This window comes from Emydura macquarii, unplaced genomic scaffold (assembly GCF_026122565.2).
Source record: "Emydura macquarii macquarii isolate MOO-44397 ecotype Brisbane River unplaced genomic scaffold, CSIRO-AGI_Emac_v2 contig_3603, whole genome shotgun sequence".
NCBI classification, from domain to species: domain Eukaryota; kingdom Metazoa; phylum Chordata; order Testudines; family Chelidae; genus Emydura; species Emydura macquarii.
In genome coordinates, this window is record NW_027133740.1 from 6,887,261 (window position 1) to 6,913,742 (window position 26,482).

General features: G+C 39.4%; 1 protein-coding gene across 4 annotated transcripts in view; it reads right to left on the reverse strand.

Annotated features, from left to right (window-relative positions):
- Nucleotides 1-26,482, reverse strand: part of FNDC3B (fibronectin type III domain containing 3B) — a 322,142-nt gene that overhangs the window by 15,831 nt on the left and 279,829 nt on the right. For all 4 annotated transcript variants that reach the window (XM_067536459.1, XM_067536462.1, XM_067536460.1 and 1 more), the window contains exons 24-25: nt 10,771-10,937; nt 4,113-4,240 (exon numbers count right to left, since the gene is read on the reverse strand). In XM_067536459.1, coding sequence (XP_067392560.1) covers nt 4,113-4,240; nt 10,771-10,937 — 295 coding nt within the window. The remainder of the gene's footprint in view (nt 1-4,112; nt 4,241-10,770; nt 10,938-26,482) is intronic.

A 26,482-nucleotide genomic window follows, 5' to 3' on the forward strand; every position in this document is an offset into this window, starting at 1 on the left:
GTAGTAGGATTGAAATCAAAGGAAGTTAGACACCTAAATACCATTGAGGATCTAGGCCAAAGTGTTTTGCAGATCAATCTCTTATTTTGGTTAGTTCTGTTCCAGAGAAAGGTGTTTCTATGTAACTCACACACATAGGCTTTTTCTCTACTTTTATCATCAAAAGTAAATGCTTTAGCTTAAAGTTAAATGAGCAAAGATGTTCCAGTTACCAGCTAGCTACACTCATGAGAAATAAATCAATTGGCAGCAATCAGAGGGATTATGTCCCATGGCCTTGTGACATGCTTTCCCAATTAAGATGTTCAGCTCTGGTCTTAAATAGCTGCCCACAGATTGCTGCAAATTGAGTGATCTCCTGACAATTGACAGCTACTGACTGATATGTCACAGGGAAACAGTTTTTGCTTTAGTTGATTGAACTGATGTCAATCTGTTTATTACTGTAAAAAAATTGTTTTTATAATGTGTATGTCTGTTTTGAAGGGAATATTAAAAGTGGACTTCTACTATAACTTTATTTATATATATATATATATATATATATATATATATATGTTTATATATGTACTGTAAGTTTATGACCTTCACCAATAGGATTTTTCTTTAAAGGTGAACTAAACAGGAGCCACAGTCAAGGACTAGGACCCCACAGTAGGCTCTGCAGCTAGCTTGTCACTTTCCCCTCTGTAAGGGGAAAGGTATAGTTAGGCTGCACCTGGAACAAAGTTTTATTTCTCCCTTCCTCAATGGGGAAAGTAAGATACTCCAGGCCTTTCTCAGGCACAGATTAATTCCACTTTCTGCACTAGTTTAGCTGCCCTGGCCCGTGTGTTGGGGGAAGAGTTTGAGGCAGAAGGAGGGAGGCTTTGGCCACTCCCTTCCTGCCTGTACATGAGGGAAAGTAGCAGCCTATCTAAACAGGTAACAACAAAAACATTCCTTCTACAAGAGATATTAAAATGATTACACAGCATCTGGGAGGGAAAATTTGAGTCATTGCTACCTGCCCCAGCCACGCGTAACTGAGTTATATGAACCATGCAGACTCCATGGCCTTGACTACAGTGAGTTTTCTAGGGATATCTACCACAGGTGCAGCTCCAACGCCACTATCAATGGTGAGAAACATAGTGTGGACTGCCAGCTGGCCTTTTTACCATTGTGTAGTCTAGTGAGGCCAAAATAGCTTAGTGCCTAAAACAATTCTGAAATTTTAACACAAGTGCTAAAAGAGCTGGGATTTAATTCTGCTCTCTTCCTTTGTGAGTCACCAAATGTATTTCAAGACCTGTTTCTCTAAACCAGTAGCATGGAATAAATAAAATTCCCCAAAAGTTCATATAGACAATTCTCAAAACAAACTTAAAATTTCTCTCTGAAATTTCTAATGATGTTTAACTGTGTACCCTGGAACACTGCTATGTATGGTTGCAGAGTATTTTATAGTCATCGTTACATCATTCATCAACAATTCTTCTCAGTAACAAGCACTTCCACGGGGAAAGACCTGTTTGCTTCTGTTGCATCTCTGCACGTGATCAAATCCCAGGTTTTTTTCCTTAAGTAATCAAATGCCATTGGTCAGAATCCCCACTGTAATCTAGTCCCTTTGTACTACCAGGAGTCACAAAGGGCTCAAAAAGCAGTCAGATCATCCCATCTGGGGAATTCCTGGCATGTGAGAATCCCAGCAGGCCCACAGGTAGCATAGCCAGTTCCTACACCAAACTCTTGCAGTACCAAGCATAGGGGGCATATGGAAAGTGTGCTCTCTTCTGACAGTCTCTGCTTGGAAGAATGTCCCTTATGGGCCATAACCAGCTGGCATAAATGAGAGTCCTGAAAGTGGTTTCATTTATGCTGGGACTGGTATAAAATCAGGCCCAGAATCAGACAACTGCAACGAGCTCTTTTCTGTTTTCACCCCCTACTCATCTGCTTCCCATGGAATCTGGGCACAGTGAGAATCTGTGGCCATGTATGCAAAGCACAGAGCTGGCTTCAATAACTACCTTTCATATAAGAAGAGTAAGATAAGCAGAAATAAGAACTGTGGTTTGTTGCATTTATTACCATCCTATCAATGAGCCATAAGTCCATTTAATACTGATTACTCATCTCCCTGCCACCTCCTATTTTATTCAAAGTTCTTGGAAAATGCGTTGGAGATTGTACACAATCACAAATGCATTTGTGATGAGAATAAACTGCTTTGAACAGTGAGGATTTTTTCTGAGTCATTAAGTGTGTGGAATCCACTCTCTTAGTCACTGCTCTCAGCCACTCTCCATCACTTAAAGACTGAAAATGTCAGTTTTGGAACCAGTGCCAGGAGCTCTTTCCAGTGTGTCAGTTGTGAGCACAACAGCTAAATGTTTCAAAGCATCATCAAGAGCTTCTGATTTCATGTTTGTTACATGAATGAGAAATGAAAACCTTAAATGTAAGATTCCTAAAGGAGTTTTCTAGTTTCCTTTGTTGCTGTTTTCTTATGCTTCCACTCTTGACTGCAGTGATTTAATCCATCAATTTACTGCACAGGAACAAGAAGATGCATGCTGTCTCCTATTCCCCATAAAGGTGCTCCAGATATTTTGAAACACTGAGCTTAATGTTTATTAATGCTCTACATGGGGCTATATCTTGAGGCATCTCTGGAAATGAAGTTAGTGAGATTGTGGCGAGCCACTAAATGGAGTGCTATGCTAAGAGCACACAGCACAGGTGTTCAGGGAGTTGCACGAGGTCCCTGTGAGTTTTCAGGTGGAAACCATGGTGTTGATTTTAAACCTTTAAAGCACATTTGGATATCATATCAGAAACAACACCACATACTGGTATACATTTTGTTTTTATTTTAATAAAACATTTATTCATTTGAGCAAAGCTCCAAAAAGACTGAGACGAAGCAAATAATGGCATTTTTACAATGCAAGTGCAACCTAGACACATTTCCAAAAGTTTAGTAAACTTGTTAATTAATTTGCATTTTGGTGTTACCCACCAGGTAGTAAAAGACTAACGACAGATGTTATTACGGGGGAGGGGGGGAGGAGGGAGGGGCGGCACACTCAGATACTAAGGTGATAGGCGTGGGATAAGAACCTAAACAGGAGTGGAATAGCTGTGTAAATGAAATTTTTCAAAAAGATTTACATAACCATCAAAGTCCTTGGCAGAAGGTTTTGCCATAGGAACATAGGAATTGTGAGGCTGGATTAGAACTGCGGGCCATTTAGTCCATTATCCTTTCCCAGATGCTTCAGAGGGAGGTGAAAGAAAACAGTAGACAGCTGTGAAGTAATCTGTCCCCCATGAAGATCTCACCTTAATGTTTATAGTTAGAGATTGGCTTAACTGCTTTTCATATTCATGCCCTGCTATATTCATTTTGTGGAGGACAGGATAATGGAAAATACTACCTATGCAGTCTGCATTCTTTTCCTGGAGGAATGTTATAGAACTTCAGTACATCAGACATCAGTAAAAATATTACTTATACTGTACTAGTGTCTGATGAGGCACTGTGTCCTGGAGTCCTCCTGTGTTGGTGTGGGTCTGCATCAACCTTTCCCTCAGGACTTGTGGTTAAATGCCACTGTCTCACCCTTCATTTTTGACCCTTCATTTTGATTAGCTCTAATCAAGGCACATCTGAAGCAGAGCCAATAGAATGTAATTCAATACAGTAGGAACAAGCAGTAACTATCTTTTCTCTGGTCCATGTATTCAAATATTCTGGTTATTTCAGTATTGATGCTTTTTTTGGTAAATGACGTACAAATGGCATTTTAAGAGATAGAGGACTGGAGAATTATTCAACTCTAACATATGCACAGGAGTGTTAAAACTTAACAGGAGCCTTTTTTGCCTTAAAAATATTACTTAAAGATGAGCCAATATTGTCCTGCCTGAGAGGAATTGGTTCATGATTTTTTTTAAATCAGAGTAGAAATGTAACAAATATTGCTTTCTGATTATCCTGAAGAGTATGGACTTTAGATAATTTGATTCTCAGATCCCAATAAAAGTAAAATCCAGTGGTGAGGGCAAGAAAATCCCCACAATACTATCAGTTTAGCAAACTTAAGATCAGTCTGTTTTCTTACCTGTTTATATTCAGATTCTCTTCCAACCAGTACCTGCAGCACATAACTGATAGGGTCTCCTTTCATGGGTGGGACCATTTCCCATGTGATTTCACAGGTACTTCCTTCTAACTGTGTCACTCGAGGGGCTATAATAAAATATGTACATATTAGACACTAATGTAAACAATATATAGGCTTGGAAGGATTAGATTTTTTTATTGGTAAATGTTGGCAAATATTGATTTCACTCTACACACACAAACTGACAAAAATATTTCTATTGATAATAATCAAAATTTACAGATAGGCTCAAGTAAGAAAAATGGTGTTTGGGAACTTATTAATTAGAGTTTGATGTAAGGATATTTACTTTGTATATTTGACATGCCATGTTGACAATTTGTGTTCTAAGTTATAAAGCTTTAACTTTTTGAATCTCAAGGTCTACTGTCATTAAATAATTATTGTCTGACCCAGCCCCTACAATCTCCCATATCTGTGAAAATTTAAATCAATAAAAATAAAAAAAAGGTTTAAAAATAAACACTTATATTGTCCAACAGAATTATAAAAAAAACAAAAATTGAATTCTGTCAAGGCTAATTATATAGCTTTTATATACACAATCATAGAACACTTTAGAGAGAGAACTGCAGGACTTCACAAATTTGGTAGGAGAAACTGGAATGTGTTTATGTAACTAAAATATTAAAAATACCGCCTATACACTAGTTTTTTGTAAGTTTTGGACTAGTTCTTGTAATCGGCCAAAACTCCCATTTATATTAAAGTGAGTTTTGCTGGAGTAAGAGGAGTAAGAGGTGCAATATGGGGCCTTTAGTCTGAATCAAAGTAAAATCAGAATCTAAATGAGACAAAATATCACTCATTCTCTTCCTGTCCCCCCAGAACACACACACACACACACACACACACACACACACACACACACACACACGCAAAACTACAGAAGTGTAAGCTTTGGAACTTCATAATCCAACTGTAATGGAATCCATTGTCTTTTTGAAATGGAAAGCAATGAGGTGACTAATTGTGACTGTAAACTGACTTTCCATGGAATTTTGTAACCCCAGTAAGCTGCCATCTGTGCTACTGGAGCCATCTCTAACAACATAAGAATGGTCATTCTGGGTCAGACTAATAGTCTACCTAGCCCAGCATCCTGTCTAATGATAGTGGTCAGTGCCAGCTGCTTCAGAAGGAATGAACAGAACAGGGCAATTATCGAAGTGATCCATCCCTTATTATCAAGTCCCACGCTTCTGGGATCTCTGTTTCATGGTCCACTTGTGAGGGCATAAGGATGTGGGCAGAAGCTACTTATTGTTGGAGACTGGTTACTACTATCTCCTCAATGATTTTGCTTAGGAAGGCAAGGTTGGAGATAGAACAAGAGTAGGGGAAAGATAAATTTGGAAGATTTTTTGCAACAGAAAATTCCGTAGTCAATGCGAGTTTTGCCATTGATTTCCGTACAGCCAGAATTGCACCTCAGGAGTTATTTTTTGAGGTTTGGATTCAAAGAACCAAAATCATAGGGATAGTTTCAAATACAGGGATTCATATATAAGCCCTGCTCTGAGCCCTGAAGCTTCAGGGATTAGATTTGAGGTTTTGGTTCAGTGCATATGCTAGCATCTAGGAAAGCATGACTTGTCAGCAGCTGAAATGCTGTCTTCCTCACAAAATGTCTCTCATCTACTGAAAGACGTCAGATATCACTCTGTGCCCATCAGCAACAGCAAGCTGGCGGGTCAGCAGACCACAGAGCTTTGAATGATGACAATATGTTCACATGTACACCTGAGCATCTGTCCCCTGATGATACCAAATCAACTATAGCAGCATTCAGATTATAACAACCTTGCTGTTTGTTGGACAAAGAGAGCATACAGCTGAAAAATGAAACCATGAAGCTGGAAAGAATGACATATGCTGCAATGCACTTCAGGGAGCAGTTAGCACATGCACGTGCAAGGACATGTGCACATTAAAGACAACACATTTCCCTGTCCTGTGGAAATACAGTAATATGAGAAGCCGTCAAAGCAACTGGTGCTGCTACTGCTGCGGTATAAATTACATCAACCCTAAACTAATCCATTACCACCCCGAAGGGCCTTGTGCATTATATTCACATCCAAATATAAACAATATACATTTGCTTCTCATACCTTTGTTCATACATTTGCTTCAACACCTGCCTAAATGGAGAGACTGAGAAAGGAAATTTTCATCTCAACTGGTACCCCTCTCACTCATTCCCACCTCTCTCTTAGGTTTCTGTCTGCCATTTGCAGAACAAAACCCAGCATCATATACATTTCTTTGTCAAAATTAGGAAAACGATATATCTCCCCCCCTTCCTTAAATGACTCTGGACATTGGAGGGAATCAAAAATGGCCCGTTTTGTTGCCTGACTTGACACTTCATCTCTTTTTCATTCAGTATCACTTTCAGGTTGCAGTGTTCTGCTGCTACAGTGTTTGCCGTACTGTTGGATCTACTCCTGCCAGTATCCAGACATTTAGGTATATCCCTGACCCTCACCCCCAATATTTGTGGAATATCATAGTTATTTCATATTCTGCTCAGAATATGAACCACCCCCAAACTGGGACTGAACAGCAGGCAGAAAGTTACTCTTCCATTGAGATAAAGAACTGAGTTCTGATATTATTTTTTTACTATGGGACAGCAGAGTTGACAAGGAGTTCACTTCACTGGACAAATGTAATTCACATCTTAACTTTATGTCGCATAAATACAGCTTAAAACAAAACTCTAGTATATTCCAAAAACTATGGGGAAATCCTTATAAAGATATTAAGTATCCCCAGGTTATCAATAAAGATATTCGCTGTTTGGAAATACAGTACAAAAGTATTACATTGTTTCTATTAAAATTCCGTGTAGGTGTATAGTAGTTCTTTTTCATGTCCACTAATTTAAATTGGGCAGTTGCAGTATTTTTCCCTCTAACTTCCATTATGATGGGGCCACATCACCACTAAAAGAAGTTTACTTCAAATATACTGGAGCCGATGGTCACTTCTTTGAGCAAGTTTTGTCTTGTGAGTGCCATTGATAGCATTCACAATAGGAAGTAGCAACATTTAACTACTCAGGGTAAAGAGCAGAGCAGCAGATTCACATGGCTATGATGTGGCGCACAGAATGGATTTCCATCTTGAACAGGGTCTTGCAAGTCTTCTTCCTTTGGTAAGAGTCAATATGGAAGGATTTAGGATTCTTAAATCCTTCAAAATTGCACCTTCCAACCTCATTCGTGGTTGTCCTTGCACTTTGCTGCTGTCAACCTCAGACCTATAAAACTTGTGTAAAAGAATACCTTCTTCTGCTTGTTGGATGTGTCTCCTCTGCAGTCATCTTCTTCTCAAATGGTGCAACACTGCAACTTGCCGGGATTGTCTAAGTGTCTCCTCATTTGTGAAAAAATCAAATGAATGGATATTAAAAAAACACTAACTTTTGACACTGGAAACTGTTTAGTTTCCGCTCTTCAGCTGTTTTTAATGACCAAGTTTCTGCTCCATATAACAGGGCTGTAATTACTGCTGTGCTAAACACTCGTATTATAGTTGTCACACAGACATCCTGCCATCCAAACAGAGGCCTTTGAAAATGCTGAAATGACACTGACAGAAGACAGATCCAATATGTGACTTCTTCGGTTATAGAATCTCCTGCTGTCAACCAACTACCCAAATAGATAAAACTATTCACTCATGCAGTGTTACTGCCACCAGCATTGGCATATCATTCATTTTTGCATACTCAAGATGCTAGAAAGATGAATCTTTAAATTTCACACCTCCTACTTTGTCCTCAGTCAGCTTTGTCATCAGTCTATTAGAACATTAAACAACGTAGGTAAGAGAACATATTCCTGGTGTAAACATGAGTCTACTAAAAACAGTCTGTAATACAACTACTGATCCTCACATAGCTAAATGTAAGCGGTACAGCTCCTCCACTAGGTATTCCATACTGGCATAGCAGTACCCACAGTGCTGACTTATGCACAGAGTCAAAAGCAGTTGCAAAGCCTATAAACACGATGTTAACTTTCTTTTGTCGCACTAGTCACTGTTCAATAACATGCCACAGAGCATAGATCTACCTGTATTGAAAACACACTGGTTGTCTCTGATTTTTGGGCTGACACAGTATTTCGGTTGGCTCAGAAGTATCCTCATAAACACTTCTCCTGGGAATGACAGCAGCGTTGTCTGGCGTTAGTCCACTATACTTTGAGCAAGCTAATCGCGCTCTTCTTTTTTAAAAATGGGATGATACTGCCTCTTTTCCAATCTTCTGGAATGTGAACAGTTTACCAAACTTTTTAAGGCAACTCTGTAAAGCCAGTGAACTAAATCCGAGTCTCCACTGTTTAGCAGTTCTGATGAAATATTGTCAAGACCAAGTGCTTCATTGTTTTGTAACTATTGGGATGGCAAGCATCACTTTCACCAGCTTGTTTTCTGATAGGTTCATTTTTGGATCAAGTTGTAGTGGGAGTTGCATCTTGGTGAGAATCTGTTCATTAATTCACAAAAATGCTCATGCCAATGCTTAAGTTGTGCATCAACATCTTGGCAGGCAATACTTTCCATTTCTGTCCTTAAATAATGGAAGCCGTGAGAATGGACATTCAATTAGGACCTTTAAACTCTCAAATACAGTCTAGCTTCAACACATGATAGAAAAGGACATAAAATTTTGGCAGTTTCATATGCTTTATCTGCTTCAGCGGTTTCATCTATTACTCACAATGGAACAGAGCTTCAGGATTCATCTAAATCTGCTACTACAGGCAGACTCACTGGACCATATGATGATGGTTCTTCCATAAATCAGAGATGGGGAAAGATCCTGATATAAAGATGGTATATCCACTTCTGCAGCAATGTCAGTATCTGAGGATTGGATTGTGGGAATGTTTGATCATTCAGAACCTTCAGAAGAATCACTCTCCTGGATGAAGAATTGGAAAGAGTGAATGTTGATATATGTGGCATGCAAGAGACATGGTGGAATTTGAACACTGAAAGCACAACAATGACTCAGAGGTCAGACCTTTCAACTCTTAAATGCCCGTGTTATATCTAATGAGCACACTGGTTTTGTCCCTGAGGGTGTAATCTGCACTACTGGCTTGGCATGTTTATTCTCCATGCCTGATAGTAGCCATTTTCAGTTTGAAGGTAGGATGTCTGCTAGTTATTAGTGCATATGCTGCTGAAAAAGATGTTTTTTATGCCATGTTAGATGACACTGTATCTGGTACGTCACTCCAACTTCATATTAGTAGATGTGAATATGAGAACTGGCTATGATGGAATTGGCTCTGAACTGGTACTGGAACCACACGATCTACCAGAAGACAGATCAGATAATGGTGTGTATCTGTTAGAATTTGCTTCCTTACATGGACTATTTTTAATGGCTACCTGGTTTCAGCACAAGAATTGCCATAAGTATACATTTTGATATCCACTGGGCAACAATGCAACCTTGGATCCCTATTCTAGTTTGGAAACTCATCTAGGATGTACATGTATGTAGAAGTGCTGAACTTGGTCCGGAATCTGATCGACTCCCAATAGCCATCAATGATGTTCCATTTAATAAAGTTCCAGAGACAGTATCTACTGCATTGAAACACTTCATTGTTGATAAGCTTCATTACGAAGCAACTGCTAATAGTTACGTGGTAGCAATTTCCAATGGATATTCTATATTGGATGACCACCTGTCGACTGAGGAGCAAGAGTGAACTTTACTTCAAGTTTTGATCACAGAGATTGCTGGAGAACAACTAATGAGAATGAGAGAGCAACACTGCATTACAGATAATACCATCAAATTATTGGAGAGTTAAAAAGGTGTACTGCAGAATGGATGCACTGGATGGAGTCAGCGAAGAGATGAGGAAATGGGCAACAGTTAAAAAGAAATGTCTTGAATAAGCAGTCATAAACAGGGTCATAAACAGCAGTCATAAACAGAATGGTCATAAACAGGGTAAAACATACTAAAAAGGTCAGTCTGTCATCTGGTTCCTGTCTCTTCTTGGTAATAGAACGTCCTTAAAAAGTGTTGCAAAGTGTGATAGTTTTATATAGAGCAAAAGGCCTTTAATTACAGAATTTAATTTGTATGCACTCTGCTTATTTCCTATGGAAAACAAACTTAAATGAGGCTATGCAGATGGGGATAATCTTCCTTCTTGTGCACATGAAATGTCAATGGGAGTTTTATAAATTAAAGGAAAACTAAACTCTAAAAAGTGTTAAGTGCATTTTCACAGTTGAATAACAACATGTAACTGCATTAGATTTTAAGTCCCATATGCATATCTAAATATACATCCTAGGAGTTATACCCCCCATTAAAATATTTCACAAGTAACGGTCCCATATCCTGTAACAATACTTTTGTTAGTAATAGTATTTTTGACCTCTCTGTAGAACAACTAACCTAGTAAGGTTTATATGGGATTTTCTTTGGTGAGAATTGTGTTTCTTACCATAATTTATCTGAAAGTTATTTAACCAGTCAACAACCATGCCCCCTTTCTATCTTGTCACACACAGAGAGTATGCATCAAATCTCATCATTAATCCATACCTTTGATGGCAGGTGGGACAGATTTGGTTGTGCAGAAGGTACATATTTCTGAGAACGGCCCTTCCCCAGCATCATTCACTGCCTGTATTCTAAATGTGTAGCAAGTAGATTCTGTCAGCCTTTGTACCTTGTAGGTGTGACTTGGTCCCCTGTAAATCGGAATAAACCTAAAAACCAACAAATAGAGAATAAAATTAGTTGTACTTGTGGTAGCAGCAGCTTTTCTGAATGTTATATGCATATAGGCTTTTCATACCCAACCATCACTCTGAAGAACTGTAGATCATGTCTTGGAAATTATCAAATATAATTACAAAGAGTAGTATGTAAACAAGAATATATAATAATCTACTATTAGATATTAGGAAAACCAACAGTTTATCCTCTATCTTGCAAAATAATTATATTTGGAAAAAATCTCTCTATGTTGTCTACTAGTTACTTAATCAAAAGGGATTAAAATTACTTTACCATATACCTTCATCACAATACCCTGACATAGTACTTCACAAACACAGGCCCAATCCCGCAAATCCTTGCTCACTTAACTAAGCTAGACATCCCCAGGCTAGATCCTACTCTCATTTACACCAGTTTAAATCCAGAGTAACTTCATTTAAATCAACATGTAAGGATTTGCAGAACTGATCACAGATCAGACAATTTCTCGGTCTTGAAGAGTTTACAATTTGAAATAAAACAAGACAAACATACAAGGCAACAGCTCCAAAGAGAATGTGTCACAAGATGATCAATATCAAGAAGGGAGGGGGGAAAGCTTGAAAAGATAGGTTTTAAAGAGTGATTTGTGGGAATGACAGAGGCTGTCTAGCGGATGAGATCAGGAAGATTGTTTCAGATGTAGAGGGCAGCGTGGTGGAAGGCAAGAACTCTAAAGAAGGAAAAGGAGATAGTGACTTCCAAAACACTGATTCTGGCTGGGTCAAACACAAACCATACAATACAATGCATAAAGAAATACAAGTTGCTAACCAGAGAGAACCTGAATTCCAATTTACATTCCGTCTTCACTAGAGAACATGTCAATAATGTCAGTAACAGTCATACATCAGACAGCAACATCTAGTTCTTTATGCACTCTGTAAGGATCAGACCCTATAAAGGACTGAGCAGAATGGGAATGGAAGGTACACAGCACATCATAGGAGGTGCTCAGCCTCTTTCAGCAAACGGTCCTTAATTCTCACTGGAGAACATGGCTGGTTACTTTTTGCATGGACTCTGAATTTATGGGACTATAAAATTCACTACTGTGGATCATATGGTCTTCTGATGATTTAATACACACATTCAAATATCCTAACGATGTTAAATGATTTGGAACTACTCGGAAACAGACAGAATGATTCCTTTTGACATTTTCTCCCCCAAATCTACAGTTCTATTCTGAATAATAATTCCTGGCCCTTTTGGCTTTGTACAATCTTTATAGAATAATCTGTTCAGGGATTTCACAACAAAAGATCATTAGCCATTAGCTCTCAGGGGACAGAAAGCAATCCATGTTAAATTATGGTACACATTCGTAGAAGTACAAAGCACAGACAGAGAGGTCAAGAATCATCTGTAATAAAAAGGAATGTTCAGGGTATTCAAAATTGCTGAATCGAACCTGGAGGACTAATTAGGTTTAATACTCCCATAAAGCTTTAATAGCACCTCACTTTGATTGTAAATTATAGGTCCATACTCACAAATTATGAAGAGTTTAGGAGAGAACAGACTAAGTACTTCTCTTTCAGCCACTTTCTGATTTGATATGAAATTTTTGAAGAGGAAGTGTACTTCTATTCAACTTTAGACATTGATGTTTTCAGGTTGGATTGTCTTTGCTAACCCACACTTCTGGCAGTAATGTAAACATCAATGAAAAGTTTCAAATGACCAGGAAAGATCCTGTTGTCTCTCCCACGAGGGCTGAGGCCCTCAGCATTTGCATGTGCAATTTTTGTTTGTGAAAAGAGAAGATGCTGCAAATATCCATGCAAAGGTGTATTTGCACTAGTTTTCATGGCACAAATCAGGGCCTCCCCCACAGTTTAAAAGTGTTTCAGTCAGCCATCCAGGGAGCATAAAGAATACCATGTGACTTTGGTAATCTAACACTGATGGTGAATGTTGAATGAACAGAACAATGGGCACAGTGAATATGCTTTATTTTGTGTGCATCCAATATTTGATTAATATTGAATGTGAACATATTTGTTCATTGAAGACTCTGGATAATTTGCAATGAGAAAGAGGGGCTAAATATACTGACTAGATTGTCTCCTGCAAATAGTTCACCCATCTCCACTTAAGGTTTTGGATACTCATATAATCATGGAAATGTAAGACTGGAAAGGCCCTTAGGAGGTCACCTAGTCCATTGCGTCATGGTGAGGCAGGATTTAACAGGTGTTTGTCTACCCTGTTCTTAAATGATGGCGATTCCACAACCTCCTTCGGTAACCTATTCCAGTGCTTAACTATCCTTATAGGTAGAGAATATTTCCTAATATCCAACCTAAATCTTCCTAGCTGCAAATGAAGCTGATTACTACTTGTCCTATTCTCAGTGGACTTGGAAAAAATTGATCGCCTTCCTCTTTATAGCAGCCTTCTTAACTATTTGCAGACTTATCAGGTCCCCCCCCTTATTCTTCTTTTCTCACATCTAAACATACTCATTTATTCTAACCTTTCCTCATAGATCAGGTTTTCTAAACCTCTAATCAATTTTGTTGCTCTCCTTTGGGCTCTTTCTAATCTGTCAACCTCTTTTTTAACATGTGGTGCCCAAAACTGGACACAGTACTCCAGATGAGGCCTCACCAGTGCCAAATAGAGCGGGACAATTAACGCCAGTGTTTTACATACGACACTCCTACCTATACATTCCAGAATGGTGTCAGCTGTAAATTTTATAAGCATACTCTTTATGCCATTATCCAAGTCACAAATGAAAACATTGAATAGTACAGACCCAGGACTGACCCTTGTGGGACCCCACTAGATACACTCTCCCAGTTTGACAGCAAACCGCTGATGACTACTCTTTGAGAATGGTCTTTCAACCAGTTATGAACCCACCTTATAGTAATTTTATCTATGCCATATTTCCTTACTCTGCTTATGAGAAAAACATGTAGAACTGTGTAAAAAGCCTTATTAAAGTCTGGGTGTATCAAGTAAGTTCCTTCCTCCTTATCCACTATGCTGATTACCCTGTTTAAGAAGAAATTAGACTGGTTTGGCTTGATTTATTCTTGACAAATCCATATTGGCAATTACTTATCACCTTATTATCTTCTGGGTTTGAACAAATGGATTGTTTAAAAATTTAGGCAAAACTCAGGAAAACTTACTGAGATTAACCTGCAACTTCCCATAGAAGACTATGGAAATGTTGCTGGCTAAGTTTTGAGTTGGAAATTCTGGACTTGCTCCATAAATGTCTGTTCTTAATTTCCTAGGCTGATTCTTATGCAGCTCTCTCTGACATTTGGAAATAAGTATAATTATTCCATTGCTCTCTCCCTCACCCCCTTTTCTTTATCTCAAGAAACATCTGTCATTGAAAGCAAAATGCATTCCAGGAAGAACCTACATACACACTGCAATACACAACACAGTAATGGTAGCTTATTTAAACCTTTAATATGTTGCCATTCTTTCTCATGAAGATGATTATCCCAATCTTAGAGAAAAATAGGCTGCATTATTAAGTCAATCAGATTCAATTACAGTTAGAATCTACAATGACAATAATAGATCTTAATTATCTTGGAAGATGCATATTGTGTTTTAAGAAATGAAAACATTTCATCTTGATTACAAATATTTAAACTTCAAAACACAGCTGACTTTTTGATAATCACGTAGAATTCTATTAAAGCCTGCAGTAGGCATTTTGTATTCCTTGGGATGTGATCTTCATTACATTTAAAAGCAGTGTATTTTCCATTTAGCACTGAAGCTTTTAATATATGTGAGATGTCCTGTAGTCCCTATTCAGGCAGAGCTCTTAGGGGAACCTAAGTATGGGAGTATTCCCTGGATAAGAATTGCAATGAATTGCATATGTTTGGAAACATACGACATCATGCATTGTAAGCTATTCTATGTATCTATAAAGCACATATTGTTCTGTCTGACACTATAGTAGTGATTGTATGTTCCTGTGTTGTACATGATTATTAAAGATAAGATTAACTTGTTTTCATTCTGACCGCTGCTAGTTAACACGTTTAAAATCTGTAGCTAGTTTAAAATGATATTAAGCTTCTTGAACTCCATATAAGTCTGCCCCTCCCAGCTTGTCCTCCTTGGTGAACTTCACATTGTCCCTGCTCCCTTTACTCCTGACATACCAACCCTTGTCTGCTCATTTCTCTGCTTCTTGCGCAATCCCTTCCATGCCTTCCACAGCCATGCCTGACACAACAATCCTGAGCCCATCTGCCAGGCACCCACCTTGTCTGCATTTGAGACCCTCTTAAAAACTCCCTGCTGTCATAATGCCTAGCGAGAACTGTGTTGATCTGGATATGAAAAAGCTTTTTTTGTACTTCCCCATCTCCTAATCTGTACCCACTTACCTGCCCGTCCTGAGCAGTGAACCTCCCTTCATGGATACCTCCAGGGTACATAAACCAATCAGCAGCAGCTGCCGCCACCAAATACCCCTGGCTTTTCCTTTTGAATGAACATTTTTCATTTAAACAAAAGCAATTAAAATGTAAATTGGCTTCTTAAAACATACTTAATAAAGAAAACAGATACCTAAAAAAATTAGGCTAGCTGACGACTTTGGCATGAGAAATGGAAAACTCATAAAAGCATGATTCCAGAGACTGATTTTAACCCGTTTTCCCTGCATGACTATATGAACTTGCCCAGGAGAAGTACAAGTTCGTTTTCAATGGTTTCCAAAAAGAGAACAAAAACCCAAACGTGTTTACTCAGGCAGGGACAAAGGTAAAGAGAAATCTCAGCCAAGGTATTCTCACTATTTTATTGGACAAACTGGATTGCTTGAAGATCAACAAAATTTGCGGTTGAAGGAGATGTAGCAGAGGTAAATTCTTTGGATGTTAGTGAAACATGTTTCCCTGAAAACCTTGGACATATAAGTCAGATTGGCTTAGTTATGAATATGGCCCCATATGGGCCAGATGGGGTAATCTACCGTTGAAAAATAAATAGGTTTAAATTATAGAGGCAAAAATGGTTCAAACACTAATTTATATGGGCCAGCTATGTGAACCCAAAAAATTAGTTGGTGAGGTTTGAGAAACCTCTGATTCCATGAGATTAATCCTGCCTCAGTCGCAAACTTTGAAGGCAGCAGGCTACGAAGCTTAAAGTCAGGCTTTGCTCTGTGTTGGGGGCAAATTGGCTGTCATTTTGTTCGACAGTTCAGTAAAAAGTCCCAACAACCTTGTGTTTATGTGGGAAGGTCACACCACGCGGGAGTGGACCTTGAGTATTAACACTACATTTTAACTTGAGATAATACTGTTTTCCCCCTTCAATAAGTACCAAAACCTGCAAACATAAATGACTTTCTCTAGTGAAGAAGACGTTCCCCTCAAAACTCCCCCCTTCTTACTTTAGCAGCTTGAATGATTCTCCCTGATATTCTGTCAAACACAGAAATCATTTATTTATTTACACAGACGAAGAGAGAGAACAGGGTGTCCTAGAAAGATTGTTTGGGAGAGGCCATTGCTGTGATTTTCTTATCAATACTCTTTTCTCCTCAATAAAGATCTTTCTGGGAAATGGTATGTATGTCACAGCTATTTTATTGCCCCCACTTCAAGCCCTTCTAATCAAACAAAGGGTTATGAATGTGCCTCACTTGGTCTTCATTTGTAAATCCTCAACGTAATTTAATCAGCTGGTTCCTCTTTTGGTTTTGCTTAGATTTTGGAAACACATTTTGCCCTCCTAACAATTCCATTTAAAAGAAAAATCTAATACACAGCACTAAATAAGAGAGCAATCTCGAGCAAAGTACAAAGGCATAAACAGAAGCCTAAATGATGCTTTACTGTCTTGCTGCAGAATATGGTGATCTGCAATACCAGTGGGCTGAAGGGAAATTTAACCTGCAACCTGAGGCTTTTTTCTCCACCGCACTGGCAACTGCCTAATTTAAAACCAAGGTTCATGCATTTCATGAATCAACAGAGGTTAATAAGCTTAATAAAGCAGGATTATCACAACAGTAAAATGTCCCTGTTTTCTGCACAATTACCACCCCAGCCTCCCACTTATTTTTTTTTTTTATAGATAGCTCCTCTACTCTGTTTACCGAACACATCAAACCCTCATCCGTTTATGTGATTTTCTTTCCCCACCAGCAGTTGCACACACTGTGAGGTGGCCCCTAGGAGCGTAGAAGCTTCAAAATAGGAACACCATTCACCAGAGGAGTAAGAGAACATAAAGTTCTTTGCATTGCCTGACTGGAAAAACCGAGGTCAGATTCTCAGCTGATCTAAATGGGTGCGGCTCTACTGCAGTCAATGGAGCTACATTCAGTTTACAGGAGCTGAGGACTTGATCCCAAAAGTGCTGGTATGCCTTACCTCTAGAGTTCCATCAGCATAAAGTCCTTCCTCACGCTCACCCCTGCATATATACACCCAAATCCTGCCTACTCCCAGCCACAATTGGTCTGAAGATTTACCCCATTCTAGTCTTCAACTGAACATCTCTCCCACTGATGTGAAAAAGTGCTATTTTGTCTCTCGAGAGACAATAGTGGGGCTGATGCGCCAGAGGTGGGATTCACCCTCGTGGAGGGCAGGGGCTATTTGAACAAGCACCTTTCTAGTGAGGGTTTCAGAAAGGTAAACCAGATTTAAATTTGCAGCCTGGGCTCCATCAGATCCCCATGAGCCGGGGCTAACTGGGAAACGTGTTACATCGGTATATCCTCTGCCACCCTAGTCATAGCCCTCTCCCCAACCAGTATGACCCATCAATACCTAGACAGACAAAATTCATATATACATGATATGTGTATGTGCATGTATATATATATCGTCCTAAGCACTGTGTTTACCTACTGTCTGGAAAATGCCAGAGATTTAAGAGCAGAAGTCAACAGAGTATATACATATTGTTTCCTCTTGGCTGTTTTGCCAAAGTTTACTGTCCGATTGGTTTTAAAAAATTTGGCACCTAGAGAAATCACTGAAGTCAGCAGCAGATTAACTGTAAATACATTTTTTAAACTTAATTTGCGCTGGTTTCATCGGTGTTATATACTGTTGTTGGAGAAAATAGTTCCCTTTTGACCCCAATGAGTACAGAACTACTCTTAATTCTGTTAGCACTGGCATAGCGATTCAGCAACCTAAACAAATGTTTTCTTCCAAGTAACCTAAAAGAAAGAGCTAGTGCATGGTATTTCAGTTTAAAAGCAAGCTTGAAAACAAAACTCCTCACTGGTTTTCCTAAATAACAATTTTTAAAAACTGATCCATATAAACAAGTAGTGTCTCCTATTAAAATAGGCAGGTATTTACAACCATACAATTCTATCCAGCTAATATGATCAAGTGCTTCCTCCTTCAACATACATAGACCAAGATAAATCAAAAGAGAAAGACAGGTAAATAAGAGAAACAGAAACAAGTTTCCTGTCCTCTGCTTAGTCACTGACTGCTTTATAACCAAGTGATCTGCCAGAGATCTATGTCAACAGGCTCTGCAGAGTAAACACACGTTATCAAAAGATTCAGATCTAACCTGCATTCTGTGGGTCAGACTTTCAATTGCAGCTGCACCTGACAACACTGTAAGGCCATGTGCCACTTTTCTAATGATTTTGATTCATTGGGTGGAAGACAGCTATGGCATAGTGTGTGTATGCAAACTATAACAGCTTGCATGGGTGGCAGGTATAAGAGGCTTGGGGAGGCTTAAACAGCTACTGCCCGAAAGCTCCTGCTCTGTCTCCATCCCACCCACACTCCATCCCTGCTCCGTCCCAGGTCCCCTCCCGTGAGGGTCCCCCACCTGCTGCTCATGCCTGTTTGCTCCCTCCCCTGCCTCTTCTCCCTCTCCTCCCCCAGGCACCTCCCCACCCGCCGCTCGTGCCTTTTTGCCCCCTCCCCCGCCTGCCGCTCATGCCTCTGGAAATTACCTATTTTCAGAATTAGCCAACATATTTATTTTACTTTTATTTCCCTGTTACAGAAACATTAGATTATATTTAGGCATCGATTCATAGATTCCAAGGCCAGAAGGGACCATTGTGACCATCTAGTCTGACTTCCTATATAATATAGGCCATAGAACTTCCCAAAATAATTCCCTTTGAACTAGAGCATCCAGAAAAAAATCCAGTCTTGATTTTAAAAGTTGTGATGGAGAATCCACCACTACCCTGGTAAATTATACCAGTGGTTAATTACCCTGTTATAATTTTATGCCTTATTTCCAATCTGAATTTGTCTAGCACTTCAATTTACAGACACTGGACCTTTCTTTGCTAGACTGAAGACTCCATTATCAAGTATTTATTCCCCATGTAGGTACTTACAGACTGTGATCAAGTCACCCCTTAACCTTTCCTTTGTTAAGCTAAATAGATTGACCTACTTGAGTCTGTCACTACAAGACATGTTTTTTAATCCTTTAATTATTCTCATGGCTATTCTCTGAAACCCCTCAAGTTTATCAACATACTTTTTGAATTGTGGACACCAAAACTGGACACAGTATTCCAGCAGTGGTTGCACCACTGTCAAATTCTGAGATAAAATAGCCTCTGTTCTCCTACTCAAGATTCCCCCCATTTGTGCATCCAAGAATTGCATTAGTTCTTTTGGCCACAGCGTTGTACTGGGAGCTCACGTTCAGCTGACTATCCACCAGGACCCCCAATCATTTTCAGAGTCACAGCCTCTCAGGATAGAGTTGTCCATGTATGTATGTATGGCCTACACTCTTTGCTTCTAGATGTAGAGATTTACATTTGGCCATATTGCAACACATATTGTTTGCTTGGGCCCAGTTTACCAAGTGATCAAGATCACTCTGTATCAGTGACCTGTGTATCAGTGACCTGTCCTCTTCATTATTTACCACTTCCCCAATTTTTGCATCATCTACAAACTTTATCAGTGGTAATTTTACATTTTCTTCCAGGTCACTGATAAAAACATTAAATAACACAGGGTCAAGAACAGATCCCTGCAGGACCCCAATCAAAAATACACCCATTCGGTGATAATTCCCCATTATATTTTGAGACCTATCAGTTAGCCAGTTTTTAATCCATTTAATGTGTCCAATTTTATATCATTCTAGGTTTTTAATTGATATGTCATGCTGTACCAAGTCAAATGTCTTACATAATCTAAGAATATTACACCAACACTATTGTCTTTAGAAATAACAGGTCAATTAGGTCAACAATAACTTGGTCTATAATGGTCATACATTAATTAACAACAGAAATACGTTACAACAAATTTACTACAAAGTCTTTTATTTCACTAACATTTGGTAACATTCAATGACACATCACATACATATGTGAATTTTCATCTGTCATTCTCAACACTACTAGTTATTTTCCTAACATGATAGCAACTGATAGTTATATAAACCTGGTAATTAAATCTCATTTAGCATGCCATGCTCATAATTGTTGACTGATTCTTTGAGACTCCCATTGGGGAAGTAGCTAATCCTGTACCTCAGAAGAATCCTAATATTAAGGGCATTTTACTTTAGACGTCTACCACACCTTTCTCCCGTCTCTTTGTATCATAAGGTGAGACACAGGTAAACAACTCACACCCAGTAAAAGAATATTAATGTTATGACTAAAAGCAAGAAAAGAAGGGAAACAGAAGTGAAATGTATTTAAATGTTCCTCAGACTGTAAGACCTTCAGGGCATGGGTCGCGTCTTCTCTGTGTTTGTACAGCATCAGCAGAAAGGGGCCCCAGTCTTGACTGAAGTCTTTGGACACTGTCCTAACAAATATGTATTACCACTTCATATAACAACAGCCACCTGTACAATGGATCAGGGACAGAAGCAGAATAGGATGCCTGCGAATTTACAGACGTTTTGCATGTTAACTTCCTGGCAAGGTTAGGTGTTGCAGACAAACCAGGAGAGCACCAGTTGTCTCAATCCTAATTATGAATTTCCTTTCTTCATCTTCTTTCCCATCCCTGAGAATTTTTTATGCTTTTTTTTTTTTTTTTTTTTTTTTGGTTTATTGTTTATTTTTCTATTAGTATATTTTGAATAGAATTTTACAACCAGGTAGGTCAGATGTAAATCATTGCTGCTAGAATGGGTGTAAATTGTCTTGATTAAATTAAGAGTGTAAACAATTTTCTAATCTGACTGCTTGAAACGGCAGTAACTACAAAATTATGTTAGTCATCAGACAAAGGGAGAATGTTTGGCCATCCATCTCTGTGTTTGGGTCTATCTCTACAGGATTTCTATCCTCCCTCTCACACATATTATAGGTAGTGAACACAGATTTTATTTTACAGCTGACATGCTGTAGAAGAAAACTGGCCATTTCTTAGTAGACAGGGATATCTGGCATCTCTTAGGGCTCTGTCTTAGCCCCGATGATTTTTAATTTATACACTGCAGATATACCAGTGACGGAGTTGAGGAAAGTCATGTATATGGATGACATTGCCTTAGCTGCTCAGCACACAAGCCTCCATACCATCAGCTGCACCCTAACTGAGATCTTAACACAATGGCTGATTATTTCCAATGCTAGAAACTTAGGCCTAACCTGAAAAAAACAATGGTGACCGCTTTCCATCTGAACAATAAAATGGCTAATACCAAACTCGATGTGCAGTTCTGAAGTGAGAGTGCCAGCCATAAGGCTAACCCAAAGTATCTTGGTGTTACACTGGACCAGGTTTGACCTTCCGACAATGTCTTGAGAATACCCATGATAAGGTCAGATCTCGTGCTGTGTTTATTAGGAAAATGGCCAGAACATCATGGGGCTTTAGTTCACTGACCCTACGAACTGCAACAATTGCCTTGGTACACTCTGTGGCTGAATACTGTGTGGTCTCACAGCAGTCACACTAAATGGCTTAATATATCCCTCAACAACACCATGCACATAGCGTCAGGGATGCTCAAATTGACCCCAGTTGACTGGCTCCCAGTTCTATTGCACATTCAGCCTCCACAGATTAGAAGAGCTGCCCAGACATATCGCTTTCTTAACCAGGTCAATGCAAACATGAGGATTCCGTTGCACAATGATCTGCAGACCTCGCCAAATATATGATTAAAATCCCGCAATCCTCTATGGAACCACACCAAGACCTTACACTCAGCTTCAACACTGAGGCTCAATGGAGAGCCACATGGAGCATTTTGACTGCTCAAAACAAACAGCTCGTTGTTGACCCTGCCGAGGAACCACTGGGTTTTAATTTATGTTGGGAAGACTGGTACAGATTGAATCGCATCAGGACATCTCATGGGAGATGCGGACAAACTCTCTTTAAATGGAAAATGAGGCAAACACCTATATGCGACTTTGATCACCAGTCACGAACAATGGAACCCATCATATTTGAGTGTCCCCTTTGTTCTTTCGCCAGTGGCCTGAAGGACATTCACCAGCTCACTGCTGCGGCGATGTGCTGGCTATCAAATCTAGACATCAATTTGTAGTTGTTGCTACCTACCCAAGCCATACAAAGAAGAAGAATTATAGTTTACAATAAAAACAACGGGAGTTCTTTGGCACTTTAAAGACTAACAAATTTAATTTTAGCAGCCATAAGCTTTCGTGAAGCTCAGCTCACTTCGTCAGATGCAGAGGTAGAAATGAGAAACACAGGATCATCATATACATATACAAGTGCATAGAGAACAATGGGGGAGGTGGATGAAAGCCGGGTACCTGAGGTCTAATGACAGTCATTGAGTAGGAGGTGAGAATGGGTGAGCAAAGCAATTTACTTCTTGTAGTGAGATAGCCATTCCAAATCTCTGTTTAAACCCAGTTTGAATGTGTCAAGTTTGCAGATAATTTCTAACTCAGCAGTTTCTCTTTGAAGTCTGTTTTTGGAGGTTTTTTTGGAGAAGTACAGCAACTTTCAGGTCAGTGACAGTGTGCCCTGGGAGATTAAAGTGTTCTCCAACTTGTTTATGGATGTTATTATTTTTTATGTCTGATTTTGTGTCCATTTATCCTTTTGCATAGTGATAGTCCAGTTTGGCCAATGTACATGGCACAGGGGCATTGCTGGCACATGATGGCATATATAACATTAGTGGATGTACAGGTGAATGAGCCCCTTATGGTGTGATGGATGTGGTTAGGACCAGTGATGCTGTCACTAGAGTCGATGTGTGGGCAGAGCTGACAACGGGGTTTGTTGCAGGGATAGGTTCCTGGATTGGATTTTTTGTAGGGTGTATGGTTGCTGGTGAGTATTTGCTTCAGGGCTTACAGACAGCGCCCCCACCTGAAGCAAATCTGGAACTGGTTTACAATAAAAGTATTACAGTTTAACTTCTTATGTGCTTATCTACATGGGGTGGTTATTCCAGAATAAAGTTAGATTTAAAGAGCAATAGCTATTTCAGAGTAACTCCCTCTGTGAACACACTTATTCTGGAATAAGTGTGTCCACATGAGGAGATATTCTGGAATAGTTATTCTACAATAGCTATTCCAGCCAATTTTTCTGTGTAGACAAGCCCTTACGGTTTGATTGGTTCATTTGGCCTTCTGAGAATAGTCAATGGCCCTTTAGGTGAAAACTTGAACTGTGGACTTTTAAAAAGCACTACTTATTACCCATCTGTGACAGATCAGGGTCCTGCTCCTGTCTCTTTTCAAGTCACTAACAGCTTGAAGACCTTCTTGTGGTAAAGGCCTTATATGGTTTATTTCACAGTGTCCTCCCCACCACCTTTACAGACATGTGAAGCCCCATATTTACAACAACATACACTCCTTAGCTGCCTTGGCTAAAGAGCAGGGGAGACAGAAACCCTTTTGGGGTTTTGACTCAAAGCCTCTCCATCCAACTTTGCACTTCCTTCCTATCTTCTGCCTAATAGCTACTTTAGCCTCTCAGTTCTCCTCAATGCATCAATTAGGCACAGCTCTTCTTAATCAGGTCTACTCTAGACTGCAGTTGCAATGGCCAGAGTGCTGGATCAGCTGCTGTTGCCCAGCACTCTGTCACACACCACCCCCACCTTACCTGACAGGAAGGTTTTTTTCTTTCCACATTCTCTTCCCCACTTATCTGAGGTGCTACTCTGTGGAGATCTCCCTCTGTCCCTAAGTTAATGATACAAGCCCCTCATCAGTATAGTATCTGAGTATCTAACAATCTTTTATGTATGTATTGTCACAACACCCCTGTGAAGTAAGGAAGTGCATCAGGACATCTCATGGGAGGTGTGGACAAACCCTCTTTAAATGGAAAATGAGGCAAACACTTGTATTATCTCATTTTAAGGATGGATGAATGAGGTACAGAGAGACCAAGTGACTTGCTCAAGATTACACAGGAAGTCTATGGCAGAGTAAGGAACTGAACCCTGTCCTCTTAAATTCCAGGCTAGCACCCAACCAGTGGACCATCCTTCCTCTCCTTAAAAGTTATAAAGTTGGCCTCACAGAAAGGCCAATGCTCCCAAACAACGTTCCCAATGCACTGTGCTTGCCAGAAACAAGACTTTTCTTCATTTCCACTGAAGGCAACACAAAACAGAAAAGACAAGAGATGCTAATCTGATCTTTCTAAATGTCACATAATGAAGAACAAATGAGAGATGTGGCAGGTACATTTGTGATGTGCACATCTTTTCAAGTTGCTATATTATTCAGTGCCAAAAGATTTCCAGGTATCTTGTTTCATCATGTCTTGAAATTAGTGAAGCATTTACTCCACAACAAGTTAACTGTTAAGCTTTGTTATTGCTATGGAAAAGCTAAGAACTATACTTAATGATCAAGACACACTAAAGAGCACTGGCTGACTATTACTGTATGTAGAAAGACAAGGTGAGTGAGGTAATATCTTTTAGTGGACCAACTTCTGTTGGAGAGAGAGAGACAAGCTTATCCAGAGCTTTCTCACACCAGAAGAGCTCTGTGTAAGTTTGAAAATTTGTCTCTTTCACCAACAGAAGTTGGTCCAATAAAAGATATTTCCTCACCCAACTTGTCTCTCTAATATCCTTGGATTGACACGGCTACAAGCACACTACATATTACTATATGTAAATGGAATTGTTACTTTCGGTGTCTTTAAATAAAAAAAGCTATTATCAAAGCTAGCAGGCCCAGCATTTGACCAACCATTTTTTCTCTTCTTATAACAGTTCCATTTGTCTTTGCATTTCTCTATTAAAAAAAAAAAAAGCTTTAATGCTTTTAAAAATTAATCCATGCTCAGCAATCCTCATAACTAAGCAACTTCACAATAACTAAACTGCACGAGTGGATTCACGATGAAGGGAAAAAACATAAAAAGTAATGACTTCAGTTTCAAGCATGCAAAGGGCTAATTATAGCTACTTTCCTCTTAGAAGATGAGGGTCTTATGGGCCTGCAGAGGTGGCAAGCAGCAATGTCCTCTAAAAGACTGTGGATACGAGGGAAGTCAGTCACTAGCCTCAGGAAATAAGGGGCCTTTGTGCTCCCTCTCTTGCCCAGTCTCTTAGCTATGCACTATTCCTTGCCTGAAGAGAGCAGGAGCCATGGAGCATTTTTACAACTCATTCAAAAGATGGTCCCTCCAACAGCATAGTGATCCCTAAACAACATGCTAAGCCTCTGAATCAGGACCACCTCTATACTGGAGATTAGCCCTAACTTCAGCTATCTATGGTCAGCAGTGCAGTTTGAGTTGATGCAAACCCTTTACGTAGATAAGGAAAACTGTGATTTGCACTTGTGGAGCTTAAGCTGGTTTCAAGCAGAAAACCAGGGCTCAAGATTCAGACCAGTATGTGGGAATATGGTATAATGGTACTGCTCTAGGGATGCTGTCTTGTTCTCCAAAAACTTAAGTTTTCACCAAAAAAGTCTAGCTATTATGGTTGCAAAGAAAGCCTAAATAACGTATATGAAATATAAATGATGCAGGTATCTACTTGACTCTGCAGAGAGCCTGGAACAATAACTCAGAGAGCTCCCATTCATCTCGGTGAGGTGTTGACTCAAATGCCTAATGAGGATAATTTAATTGTCAACATTGCTAACTACACATGTAAAACAAGTTTGTTTACATTTATGGGAAATAATGCTGCCCGCTTCTTATTTACAATGTCACCTGAAAGTGAGAACAGGTGTTTGTATGACACTGTTGTATCCAGCGTTGCAAGATGTTTACGTGCTATGCCCCTTCATGCTTTGGCCACCATTGCAGAGGACATGCTTTCATGCTGATGACGCTTGTTAAACCTGCATTCTACCATATATTTCGTGTTATGGCAGTCTCAGATGATGACCCAGCACATGTTGCTCAACTTAAAAAGTCTTTCACTGCAGATTTGACAAAATGCAAAGAAGGTACCAATGTGAGATTTCTAAAGATAGCTACAACACTCGACCCAAGGTTTAAGCATCTGAAAAGCCTTCCAAAATCTGAGAAGGAGGAGGTCTGGAACTTGCTATCAAAAGTCTTAACGGAGCAACACTCTGACG